Raw genomic sequence first — 14,381 nt, forward strand, 5'->3', positions numbered from 1 at the left:
GGGGGAGGCCTATGTTCAGCAGTCATCATCATAGAGGTCCCCATCCATGGGAGGTCCCCATGGCTGAAAATATGATGATAATTATAGAAATTGAAAGTTGAGTCTATCTCAACCAATTCAAAGAAATGGAAGATTCATGACATGTTATGGGACTAATCCCACCTCTTGTTCCCACCGCTGCAACTCCTGTGTAGCCAGGATCTACAGCTTGACCGCCAATAAAACCCAACCAGTGAAGGCCAAGTTTGTCCATGCATGCATGTATGACATGGTAGTCAAACAGACAGGTCGTTATAATTTCGTATTTTTATTAGTATTACATCATTTCACAAGTTACTTTCCATGTATAAAAATAACCTTCCTTATTTGATTTAGTTTATGTAAGGTCATAGACACATTGTGTTTGTGATTGTGGAATGTCAAAAAACATTTCGTCTTTCTCCCCGTTGTTTGCAAATAAACAGAGTTCTTTGTTTCGTTATGCAGGTGAAATACACTCGTCGTCAAATAAATCGCACCTCCCGCGACAAGCACTATTAAACGTATGCATCCCCACTTCTCTCCAATATTGGCATTATTTAAAAGCCTAGTTCTAAACTTGATTTCATTATAGGAAAAGTTTTTACCCCAAAAATGTGTCTTTAGAAGGATCCAGAGTCACTTCTTTAAAAAATAGGTAGTTACGCTTGAGACAACTTTTATCGCTATAAAACTGTTAAGTAGGGATTAATCGCTATCCATCTGTTAAAGAGGACATGTGAGATCATTATTTGGTTTTATAACAAAAAAAACTGGTCTAATTGATCCCAGAGGTGAGCCCAAAGTGAGGTCTTTTTTCAAGTCACATTTATGGTATATGTTAATCATTTATTATGAAATTGAATGTGTTTTTCTTTAAGGATATTTATTGGGCTTTCAAATAACACCAATATTGTTGGGGCACCATGGTTGTGTCAGGAGAAAATCTTTAAAGTTCGCGTCGCGGAAGGTGCGATTTATTTGATGTTGAGTATAAAAAACAAAACGACAGAAGACATAATTAATCTTGAAGTTAACTCTTCAAAATAGTAGGACTTCAAAATCACGACCTTTCTTTTCGATTATCAAATTGATTTATTCTGTGCTTAGAGGTACCTAATTATCATCAAATAATAGGTATAGCAGATAATCATGGAAATCATTGGGGGAGGCCTATGTTCAGCAGTGGACTTCCTATGGCTGAATTGATGATGATGATGATGATCCAATAATCCAGTCAATTTAGAAATCAACCTCGGATTTTTTTCATATTTATTATGGCGTTCTGAAATGAATGAGGGCAAAAGGTGGTAGGCCCGAACCCCAGGATGTTGGGCAACTGATTTGAAGATGATAATTAATAGTACTAACTCTTGTGAGCTATGATACTAATCCCCGTGATAATTTATGGCATATCAGGGGCCAGTCCCCCCCCATGAAGAAACCTAGATACTCCTATGGGTTCGAAGGCAAGTAATTTTTTCAAGTACCTAGTCATTTTCGAGATATATTTAGCATTTTAAATTAAAAATACTACTACATACCTTAGTATGACCAATGCTTTATGCCACTTTCGAAATATTTACTTACCGCGATGACGTCTTTATTGCAAGACCGTATTGTATGGCATATTCCATTGTTTTTATAGCCGTTAGCCCAGGTTTCCACCAAGGCGGAGAGGAGAAGTGTTTGGATTAACCAATCAGATTTAATTTTTTCCACCTTTTGACATTGGGACAAACGTGACCTTCACTTGGGTTTTTATTGGCGGTCAAGCTGTAGATCCTGGCTACACAGGAGTTGCAGCGGTGGGAACGAGAGGTAAGAACAGTCCCGTACATTCACATCTCTTCTCCGCTTCGCACAGCTACGTTCAGCACCGCGCCGCTGCTGCTGTCAAATTGTACAGAAAAAATCGTCCGCCCGTCACCTTCTCCACTCATCTCCGCTCCGCTCCGTCTTCGTGGAAACGGGGCATATAGCTTCTCCATGTGTGATCGTGTGATCGCTACCTTATCGCTCATTTATATCATTCAACAGTATCTAAATCCTTTATTAAACAATCATGGTTGTTCAAATAAGTTGACATAGCTGCCGTAAACCTAAATATGTAATGCTAATCTTAAGTAAATAATTAATTACCCATGTCATTGACATTGGATACGTATAAGTAAATAGGTACAACAATGGCGTTATCCCAAATTTTCTTATGTTTGATTGATATTTAACAGCTTTTGTTTGAAATCTTAGTACAAACTAATTTTATTTATTTAATTCAATTTAAAGACTAAGTTTTGTACTTAATAAAATTATGTGGGTATTGTTTCTTTATCTTCATTTCTAAAACTAAACATTATCCACAGTAAGTTAGTTTTACCTGAAAGTAAGTCAGAAGTAGAATATAGGATTAGTGATAGTGAACTAGGTACTTTATGGTGTTAGTTTAAAGCAAAACTCTGTAATGTTTGTTTAAAGTTTTTTTTTACAAAAATACAAAGTAATTTTAATACATTCTAACCTCTTCATTTCACAATGTTAGGCATTTGTTAAGATTGAATGCCGTGGTGTTCCCCAAACAAATAGATTTCCTATTTTCTCTAAAGTACGGCCAACTAGCAGCAATACAAAAGGTCGATACGACTGTCGAGTTGACAATATATTCTGTCTCTTCCCATCTTGTGTATTTGTCGTAATGTCTCCTCCAAAATATGTCAAAGTCTGACGGGTTCACCCGAGTCTGGAACTGGTCGCCGACATTCGTTTCTTCACATGACTGCCCGCCGACACAACATTTCGTATATCGCCGCTTCGCCAACAGAACCTTTCACCGGCGTACGATTCGTCGACAGCACAAGTCATCATTAGATATCGTATTTCGCCTACGAACGATTCACTAAACTGATACTTCGTCAATTAACTATTCATCTTAGAACTATTCAAATAAAGTTCTTTCGGATTTATGAAATTCAGCATGAGGGATATATAAAATAAAAACTCGATGAAAATAGAAAAAAATAAAAGAAGATAGGAAAAAAACATTTATTTAAAGAATACATGTTCGCCCATTTGACCCTAAGTGAGCAAATTTTTTTTAAATTGATATTTTTTGTTTTTGTTTAATTTTTTCCAAAATTTGACCTAAAACTGCTTAAATTTTTTTTTCTCGTGTGTTTTAAACCGCTTTTATTATTTGATATTAATATCTAATATGTCTTCAGTCAAATAANTGTTTGATTGATATTTAACAGCTTTTGTTTGAAATCTTAGTACAAACTAATTTTATTTATTTAATTCAATTTAAAGACTAAGTTTTGTACTTAATAAAATTATGTGGGTATTGTTTCTTTATCTTCATTTCTAAAACTAAACATTATCCACAGTAAGTTAGTTTTACCTGAAAGTAAGTCAGAAGTAGAATATAGGATTAGTGATAGTGAACTAGGTACTTTATGGTGTTAGTTTAAAGCAAAACTCTGTAATGTTTGTTTAAAGTTTTTTTTTACAAAAATACAAAGTAATTTTAATACATTCTAACCTCTTCATTTCACAATGTTAGGCATTTGTTAAGATTGAATGCCGTGGTGTTCCCCAAACAAATAGATTTCCTATTTTCTCTAAAGTACGGCCAACTAGCAGCAATACAAAAGGTCGATACGACTGTCGAGTTGACAATATATTCTGTCTCTTCCCATCTTGTGTATTTGTCGTAATGTCTCCTCCAAAATATGTCAAAGTCTGACGGGTTCACCCGAGTCTGGAACTGGTCGCCGACATTCGTTTCTTCACATGACTGCCCGCCGACACAACATTTCGTATATCGCCGCTTCGCCAACAGAACCTTTCACCGGCGTACGATTCGTCGACAGCACAAGTCATCATTAGATATCGTATTTCGCCTACGAACGATTCACTAAACTGATACTTCGTCAATTAACTATTCATCTTAGAACTATTCAAATAAAGTTCTTTCGGATTTATGAAATTCAGCATGAGGGATATATAAAATAAAAACTCGATGAAAATAGAAAAAAATAAAAGAAGATAGGAAAAAAACATTTATTTAAAGAATACATGTTCGCCCATTTGACCCTAAGTGAGCAAATTTTTTTTAAATTGATATTTTTTGTTTTTGTTTAATTTTTTCCAAAATTTGACCTAAAACTGCTTAAATTTTTTTTTCTCGTGTGTTTTAAACCGCTTTTATTATTTGATATTAATATCTAATATGTCTTCAGTCAAATAAAATAAAAAATTCAGATCCAGGTAATGATTGGATAGCTAGTTACGAGCCGCCAAAGTTTAACAAAAGTATGAACCACGATAAAAAATTCAACTAGGAATTCGATTTAAAAAAAAATTAAAGGTGATAGTGGATTGCCTATGATCTTAAAAACATCTCTAGCTTCTCTACTTTTTAATGGTATATCACATGCAGTAATTAGATATTGAAATTCGTCAAAAATCCATACAAAGTAAATTTTTTCTTCATAATGTGGTTAATTTTCTGTTTTTTGAAATTTTTGAATTGAAATTATTAACAACAGAAGTATGATTTGTTCTCTCGTCTCCTAATCACACACACTCCAGCCAGGTCCTCACCGGTGGCATGGCGGTTCTGGTGAGGATTGTGGGGCTGGGGTAGATGGAACACTGCTTTGAGGTCCACCCTGACGTGATGCCCCAGAGACCGTCTTCTGCTACCACTGGGGCGCCGACATCGGGCTGTGGAAGAATTGTTGTCCCAATTTATTAAGTACACGAAGTTGTCCATTTAACACTATCCCGGACAGTAACNTTTGACTTGTAAAGTTAAATTCTAAATGTGTTCTCTAATAATTTTATTTGTCTTTTTACGATTAATATAGAAATTGAACCCACAAGAATGAGTGAAAACCTCATAAAGGAAGGCGCTGGATGCAGGCCGCTACCAACCGGTCAATATGAAAATCATTGGGGGAGGCCTATGTTCAGCAGTCATCATCATGGAGGTCCCTATCCATGGGAGGTCCCCATGGCTGAAAATATGATCATGATTATAGAAATTTAAAGTTGAGTCTATCTCAACCAATTCAAAGAAATGGAAGATTCATGACATGTTATGGGACTAATCCCACCTCACGTTCCTATCGCTGCAACTCCTGTGTAGCCAGGATCTACAGCTTGACCGCCAATAAAACCCAACCAGTGTAGGCCAAGTTTGTCCATGCATGCATGTATGACATGGTAGTCAAACAGACAGGTCGTGTTACTTACGTATTTTTAATAATATTACATCATTTCACAGGTTAGTTTCCAAGTATAAAAATAACCTTCCTTATTTGATTTAGGGCTGATTTTTCAATCGTCAGATATTTTTTAACTGAAGAATAACCTTGTCATTTTGACATATTTCCCGTACTAAAACTGTCAATGTGCCAAACTTATTCTTCAGTTAAAAGTTATCCGACGGTTGAAAAATCAGCCCTTAGTATTAGTAAGGTCATATACACATTGTGTTTGTGATTGTGGAATGTCAAAAAGCTCTACGTAAGTATTTACTTACCGCGATGACGTCTTTCCTACAGTACCGTATTGTATGGCATATTCCATTGTTTTTATAGCCGTTAGCCCAGATTTCCACCAAGCGGAGAGGAGAAGTGTTTTAAATAACCAATCAGATTTCATTTTTTCCACATCTTGACATTGGGACAAACCTTCCCTCGCATGACTAACTATCCTATCTCAGTTTTGCCACTTTCTCAAAACCGCGGGTTTTCAGTTAAGTTAGGTTATCAAATCGCCAAAAGACTGAGAAAGGATAGTTAGTCATGCGAGGGACGAAACGTGACCTTCACTTGGGTTTTTATTGGCGGTCAAGCTGAAGATGCTGGCTACACAGGAGTTTCAGCGGTGNGTTGACAGTCTGTGCATTTATTTACTTTCCTGTTTAATTAACACAGCGTGTATTCTTTGCCTTATACACATACAAATAAATTAATACAAAGTATCAAGAGCTTCAAATTCTTTGTTTTTATTTTGTCGCGTGCCATTTCTGGAATTTCTGGAAGTCCCGAACTTTCCCAGTCACATTATCAGAATCAAAACTGATATGTAGTCTGGTCAGCTTGACCGCCAGTAGGTACCCATCCAGGGATAAGTTAATTCAGGAAAGGACAAGTTAGTCCAGAAAAGGACAAGTTAGTCCAGGAAAGGATAAGTCAGTCCAAGAAAGGCCAAATATCGACAGTAATGTCCCGCGTTCCCGACTCATTTGTCTTACCGAGGGCAACGTCAGGTCGTACGTCACGTCTTAGGTAAACCTTTGTTTTGTCACCTTTCTTTGCGGCTGGAATGACAGTTTATCATTCCCCTGGGAAAAACTTGACATTCACTGTTGGGTTTTATTGGCGGTCAAGCTGTAGATCCTGGCTACACAGAAGTTGCAGCGGTGGGAACAAGAGTTGGGAATAGTCCCGTTTTGTAGGATTGAGTGACCCTTTTCCTGACATCTAGTTTTAAAAAAAAAATTGCGTTGTTAGAATCTGCAGTTGTAACATCATGTAGAGATTGAATTTTTACGTCACTGATAACAAACGTCACACCACAGGTCACACTTAAAAGTGTGATTTCATGTAAATATTGATTTAACTAAGTGTTTCTATCGTGACAACTACATGATTAAAATACTAGCTTCTTGCGTCAGATTCGCCCACGTGGTTTTTTTTTCAGTAAGTATGAATTTTCATAACCTTTTGACTTGTAAAGTTAAATTCTAAATGTGTTCTCTAATAATTTTATTTGTCTTTTTACGATTAATATAGAAATTGAACCCACAAGGGGGAGTGAAAACCTCATAAAGGAAGACGCTGGTTGCAGGCCGCTACCAACCGGTCAATATGAAAATCATTGGGGGAGGCCTATGTTCAGCAGTCATCATCATGGAGGTCTCTATCCATGGGAGGTCCCCATGGCTGAAAATATGATGATGATTATAGAAATTGAAAGTTGAGTCTATCTCAACCAATTCAAAGAAATGGAAGATTTATGACATGTTATGAGATGGGACTATTCCCACCTCTCGTTCCCACCGCTGCAACTCCTGTGTAGCCAGGATCTACAGCTTGACCGCCAATAAAACCCAACCAGTGTAGGCCAAGTTTGTCCATGCATGCATGTATGACATGGTAGTCAAACAGACAGGTCGTGTTACTTACGTATTTTTAATAATATTACATCATTTCACAGGTTAGTTTCCATGTATAAAAATAACCTTCCTTATTTGATTTAGTATTACTCGTAGTAAGGTCATATACCTACACATTGTGTTTGTAATTGTGGAATGTCAAAAAGCTCTACGTAAGTATTTACTTACCGCGATGACGTCTTTATTGCAATACCGTATTGTATGGCATATTCCATTGTTTTTATAGCTGTTAGCCCAGGTTTCCACCAAGGCTGAGAGGAGAAGTGTTTTAAATAACCAATCAGATTTCATTTTTTCCACATCTTGACATTGGGACAAACCGTCCCTCGCATGACTAACTATCCTATCTTAGTTTTGCCACATTCTCAAAACCACGGGTTTTCAGTTAAGTTCGATTATCAAATCGCCAGAAGACTGAGAAAGGATAGTTAGTCATGCGAGGGACGAAACGTGACCTTCACTTGGGTTTTTATTGGCGGTCAAGCTGTAGATCCTGGCTACACAGGAGTTGCAGCGGTGGGAACGAGAGGTAAGAACAGTCCCGTACATTCACATCTCTTCTCCGCTTCGCACAGCTACGTTCACTACCGCGCCGCTGCTGCTGTCAAATTGTACAGAAAAAATCGTCCGCCCGTCACCTTCTCCGCTCATCTCCGCTCCGCTCCGTCTTCGTGGAAACGGGGCATATAGCTTCTCCATGTGTGATCGTGTGATCGTTACGTTATCGCTGATTTATATCAGTCAACAGTATCTAAATCCTTTATTAAACAATCATGGTTGTTCAAATAAGTTGACATAGCTGCCGTAAACCTAAATATGTAATAGTAATCTTTAGTAAATAATTAATTATGTCATTGACATTGGATACGTATAAGTAAATAAGTATATGGTACAACAATGGGGTTATCCTAAATTTTCATATTTTATTTATAAGTTTGATTGATATTAACAGCTTTTGTTTGAAATAGTACAAACTAATTTTATTAATTCCTAATTCCATTTAGACTATGTTTTGTACTTAATAAAATTATTGTTTCTTTATCTTCATTTCTAAAACTAAACATTATCCACAGTAAGTTAGTTTTACCTGAAAGTAAGTCAGAAGTAAAAAATTGGATTAGTGATAGTGAACTACTTTATGGTGTTAGTTTAAGCAAAACTCTGTAACGTTTGTTTAAAGTTTTTTTTTTACAAAAATACAAAGTAATTTTAATACATTCTAACCTCTTCATTTCACAATAATGTTAGGCATTTGTTAAGATTAAATGCCGTGGTGATCCCCAAACAAATAGATTTCCTATTTTCTCTAAAGTACGGCCAACTAGCAGCGATACAAAAAGTCGATACGACTGTCGAGTTGACAATATATTCTGTCTCTTCCCATCTTGTGTATTTGTCGCAATGTCTCGTTCTCCCGCCAAAATATGTCAAAGTCAGACGAGTTCACCCATGACATTGGGTTTGTTTACATTTGGTATCGCTTCTCGTTGGCCCTACTTTAGTTTCTCGTCAGTTAAAGGTGAAACATTCTTTTAAATTATTAACAACACAAGTAGTTTTGTTCTCTCAACTCCTAATTTTACAGCACAGACTCCAGCCAGGTCCTCACCGGTGGCATGGCAGTTCTGGTGAGGATGGTAGGGCTGGGGTAGATGGAGCACTGCTGAGAGGTCCACCCTGACGTGATGCCCCAGAGACCGTCTTCTGCTACCACTGGGGCGCCGACATCGGCCTGTGGAAGAATTGTTGTCCATTTAACACTATCCCGGACAGTAACCCAGACACAAAAGAAGTTTAAGGCTGAGTTGCACCAAAACTTTAACCGTGACTATCGTTATAACGATAACCGGTGTATTTTGTATGGAGTTTGACAGATTTTTGACGTTTGTTATAGTCAAAGTAGGATGGTGCAACCCAGCCTAATTGATATAGCAGTTCACTTTCCAGGAAAGTGTTAAGGTGTTGGTAAGGCAAAAATATTATGAGACATGTAAACGCAAAGGAAACTTTAGGAAAAGGACAAAGCTAAATTTCAATTTGACGATTTGTTAGTACGATTTAATAGTCTATAGCAAGGCAGCTCAACCCCAGGCCCATTTTAAGTGGTCCGCGCAAGATGGTTTGATCTTAATAATAGAGATTTTATTGCGCTTGTCTTGAGAGTAACTGAAATAGGAAATGTAAGTGGCCCGTCGTTAACGACTGAATCCACCGTTTGGCCCGACTCTTCAAAAGGTTGAGCAGCTCTGTTCTATAGACGACATCGACGACACATCTGTTGAACGACTAGACTTGAAGGTTGAAGGCACAAGAATGCGCGGCAGGTCACTCATGCGATGGACCGATCAGGTCACAAGCACTCAATGGTCCACTCCTCCACGAGTGTACAAGAAAGGCTGCAATGCGAAGGAATGGCGACGGATTGTGAAGCCTGCTACCAAAGCAGGTGTGACAACCACGACCGCTCTGCCATGAGTGTAGCGACGAAAAAGAAGAAGATACAATAAAGTTTTTGATTTCGACTTTGATGAGCACAGAAATACCAAGATGTATGGTCTTTTCTACATCTTCATGACAGGAATAAGTCGATCTTTTTCACCTAACTTGAATTTATTTCTAGCATGGAGAGTATACTCATTCAAATGCACTCCAAAATCAAGTGCAAGTAAATATTATGCATTTACTGAGTTCTTTGCATTCAGGTGAAATTGAGGCAGTTAAGCTTTAACTAAGATTTAACCAAGATAAGGCCGCTAAATAATAATAAACTGCAGTAATATTGTAAGCTATTAGCTGATGGGGCAGTAAGCTTCTGGAGTGGAGGCCACGTACCGGAAAGTGCAGCATAGGACGTCCACCCACAAGGTGGACCGACGACCTCAAAAAGGTAGCAGGAAGGCGCTGGATGCAGGCCGCTATGGAAATCATTGGGGCCTATGTTCAGCAGTGGACGTCCTGTGGCCGAAAATAATGATGATGATGATGAGCAAGACTGATAGGCTGTATCATCTACGTGTGGCTTTATTTATCCACAACGAGGAAGCTCAGGGCCTGCATATCACCTGATAAAAGTTGATGATCAGGCCGAGGGTGGAAGTGAGCTTCTACCTTCATCCCAAGTGGTCATCTTCACTCCAGTCTCTAACGCTCTCGACATGAAGCTTGTGGCTGATAAAGAAGAAGATCCTCACCATACAAACACTATGGTGTGTAGCTATTGGCTTCAGGCACAAGCTGGTCTCATCCAGGACAGCACTTCTGGCCCGCATCATGGCCGCACAGGTCTTCCACGGAATCAGCTTCTGTTTTGACACCCTCATGCTCTGATACTTCACACGCTCCTTAGCTGTGTGTGGAAGGACGTTGCCGTTCACCTGCGTTTAATAATATTGGTGGTTTATGCAAGATTGAGCCATGCAAGTTACCTATGGCAGTTTAAGTTGGGCACCAAAGTTGTGATCTTAGTTACTACCACATAAAAGAAGATTCTGTCAGAGCCTAGCATATGGTGCTGCAGTTAATTTAGTTAACATAAACATAGCCTAGCTGAAGATGTCCAAACAAATTGCTTCAGCGTCAGCATTACCTCTTTTCAGATCGGAATGGTTTTCGATACACGCGGCATGATAAAAAAGTGACGTGATGATTTGGAAAAACACACGACGAAAACGTAAACTTTGGCCTGATTTTTCATCATGGAGGAATCTGGAGATTCCTTAATAAGATAGGAAAAGAGAATCAGAAACATCAAATAACAAATCTTACTCACAATCAACCTCGGCCAGTAAGTAGTCATGAACTTTGCGCTGACGACGCCTTGTTTAATCTTTGACAGCTGGATGGGCTTGATTTATTCTGCATTGTTGACAGGTCGAGCCAGCTTGATGAGGGCCAGGTCAAATGACGGCTTCCCGAATTCGTAGGAGGGGTGGATTTCTACTCGTTTGATGGGCACAATGATGCCGCCTTTCTTGCAGTCCACGGAGCGTACAGACTCGGAAGAGCTTGATTGCTTCTCTTACGCTGAAAATCGGTCCTTATCTGTCTGTCTGTCTGTCTGTCTGTTACGCTTTCCCGCTTAAACCTCGCAACCGATTTTGATGAAATTTGGCATAGAGATAGTTTGAGTCCCGGGAAAGAACATAGGATAGTTTTTATCCCGGTTTTTGAAACAGGGACGCGCGCGATAAAGTTTTTCTGTGACAGACAAAATTCCACGCGGGCGAAGCCGCGGGCGGAAAGCTAGTATAGACATAAGACCCAAAACATGGACCCTGCTAGGGTATTGCAACATGAGATTAAATCTAACAAGCATTATAATTTAAATAATAATATTAGAAATCTGTATAATTACAAAACTTATTTCAATTACAACATTACATTTTTATAACAACATTATGAAATACTAGCTTTCCGCCCGCGGCTTCGCCCGCGTGGAATTTTGTCTGTCACAGAAAAACTTTATCGCGCGCGTCCCTGTTTCAAAAACCGGGATAAAAACTATCCTATGTTCTTTCCCGGGACTCAAACTATCTCTATGCCAAATTTCATCAAAATCGGTTGCGAGGTTTAAGCGGGAAAGCGTAACAGACAGACAGACAGACAGACAGAGTTACTTTCGCATTTATAATATTAGTTGGGATAACATAATATTTCGAATTACCCAAGTAACGGGCTCAATATAACCGAGACTTCATAGTATGGGTGTATTGAATTAATTAATCCCATCATCAAGTTATACTACAAAGTGGCGATTTGATTCTAATTATATCGAGTATGCTAAGTTATTCTCGTAATTGGTCATTCGTGCCACTTTACCATTTTATTAAATTTATTGACAGTTGCTATTCTGGTGTCTGGTGGTACCATAATAGAACAGTTGCGGGTTTGATACTGTTCTGATATGTAGTCTAGTGTGTGTGAGACTATGTGGTCTAGTGGTAAGACCACCTGCTTCAGACGCAGAGGTCCCGGGTTCGATTCCCAGTGAGGGCAGATTTTTCTGTTCAGTTTGGTTGGTGGTAGGGCTTGTTCTAAGTCCGCCTGGCTAGCTACCACCATCTTACCTAAGTCTGTCGCCATAACAACAATGTTAACAGCATTGTTGTGTTCCGGCAGTTAGAGGTAAGATAGCCAGTTTATCCGTGGTTGAAGATTCCGGGTGAAGCTCGCTTCCACCTTCGGCCTGAACGTCACTTACCATCAGATGAGATACAGGCCAAGAGCTTCCTCGTTGTGGATAAAAAAAAAAATAGTGTGGCGAGCACACCCTTGTTCTGGCTGTACACTCGGAGTCATTGATGTTCAGAGTAATCATTTTCCTATAAGCTGCAGTACATGCAAGCTCTTATTAGCTTTTTAGCTATAACGCTGCTTTGTAAGTTGTAAGGTACTATAGTTAAATATAATCCGCGCTCGAGAAAGGAGTTTATTGTGGCATTGATTAGCACTGTTGCTGCTGCAAGGTACAATCTTTTGTTATTATTTATTGCAGTCGTCATCACAGAAATGTACTTTGATGGCTACATTTTTGTTGCAAAAATAGCACCTATTTACTATGGCAGTAAAAGCTGTCACAGTATTAGCGCCTAGCATGTGTCATCTTCATTACTAGCTAGCGGCCGCCCGCGACTTCTTAAGCGTGGATCGCGTATTACCCTCTTAGGGGTGGAGTTTCGTAAAATCCTTTCTTAGCGGATGCCTACGTCATAACATCTACCCGCATGCCAAATTTCAGCCCGTTTGGGCTGTGCGTAGATCACTATGTCATTCAGTCACCTTTGAATATTTAGATATACTAAATAAATAAATAAATAAATAAAAATCATTTATTGTTTCCCACAACCAAAATTTAAAAGTTACAATTAAAATTAAAACTAGAGTACTTAAATTAAATACAGGAAACAAAAGGCCATGAGGTTCAGCTCAAGCTGCCTCGAGAGCAAGTCCCGGGCTGCGCTGTTTTTCAACCTTGCCCAGCTCTCTGAAGGTGACAGTTGGAGCAATTCGAAATGGTGCTAGCTGACATAAAAAACTATGCATCACTGTTACCGTGTTTGCCTGTGCGTGTGCGTGTGTGTGTGTGTGTGTGTGTGTGTGTGTGTGTGTGTGTGTGTGTGCAATATATGATAAGAACCTACATTGTGAAGAATTGACTCAGGGCTATGTCTTTGAGGTATGATTGCTTCAAATTCTCCGCAGCCAGCTGCCGCTTTAATAATGCTATCTTATATTTCATCTTGAATGCTTGGTCAGACATTTTAATCCTAAGAGGTGGAGGTAAATCATTCCATATTTTGGCTGCATTGAACTTGAAACAACTCCTGAACCGATGAGATTTAAACTTAGGTAAGTTCATTAGGTTCTGTGCCACTGAGCGCAAATTCTGTCGGCTTCGATCTTTTTTCCATGAGAGCTTCTCAAACAGGTAGTCTGGATTCTTTGACCAAATTACTCTTTTTGTAAGACAGGCATAATGAAGTTCCCTTCTAGCACTCATGTTAAAATTCTTCCCTTGTTCATATAAGGCGTTCAAAGTCTCGCCTTGGTATTCTAAAACAGAACCTCATGCAAGAGTTCTGGACTCGCTGGATAGCTCTTGCCGTATTAGTATTTAGTCTTGGCCCGTATACTGAGTCACAATAATCGAATGGCGATAATACCAGTGCATTAACTAACCGTACTCGGAGGTGTTCTCCTATAATATGGCCTCAATTTGTAAAGCAGCTTCAGTTTAAAAAATGCGTTCCTGATTTTTTCATTTATATGGTTCTGGTACTACGCCTAACTTCTGAAATACCATCAAAGTAACTCCGCTCTCTGGATGAAGAATAACCTAAATAGGTTCATATAACCTCCACATTTTATATTATATATGTCACCGGAAAATAACAAGACTCGTAAGTTGATCAATTTTCTAGGTAGTTGATCAACTCTCGGAAAATAATAAACGGCATTTGAAATGTACTATTTAACGTATGTATTTTAGTAAGTTGATTAATTTACGGCGTCTTGCCGTTAAATCATCCGACAAAGGCAAGGTGCACGTTGATTGGTTAAAAGACTCACGTGCTTTTATACCGCTCCCCGCCACCCGGCCGCCGCCATTACCGGTTTAAACGTAAATAAATCTATCTATTATCTTTATTTACAGTAGTAAAATTTGCAATTGTTGTTTTGT

General features: G+C 38.7%; 1 protein-coding gene across 1 annotated transcript in view; it reads right to left on the reverse strand.

The window, feature by feature from the left end:
* Positions 1-4,388: 4,388 nt before the first annotated feature.
* LOC114366392 (uncharacterized) overlaps positions 4,389-14,381 on the reverse strand; it is a 12,571-nt gene continuing 2,578 nt past the window's right edge. The window contains 5 exon segments of the mRNA XM_028323256.1: positions 4,389-4,740; positions 10,393-10,575; positions 10,971-11,193; positions 11,195-11,224; positions 13,880-13,898. Coding sequence (XP_028179057.1) covers positions 4,591-4,740; positions 10,393-10,575; positions 10,971-11,193; positions 11,195-11,224; positions 13,880-13,898 — 605 coding nt within the window. The 3' untranslated portion in view covers positions 4,389-4,590.

Source organism: Ostrinia furnacalis, unplaced genomic scaffold (genome assembly GCF_004193835.3).
Source record: "Ostrinia furnacalis isolate ACB-3 unplaced genomic scaffold, ASM419383v2 OfSCF0631, whole genome shotgun sequence".
NCBI lineage: Eukaryota > Metazoa > Arthropoda > Insecta > Lepidoptera > Crambidae > Ostrinia > Ostrinia furnacalis.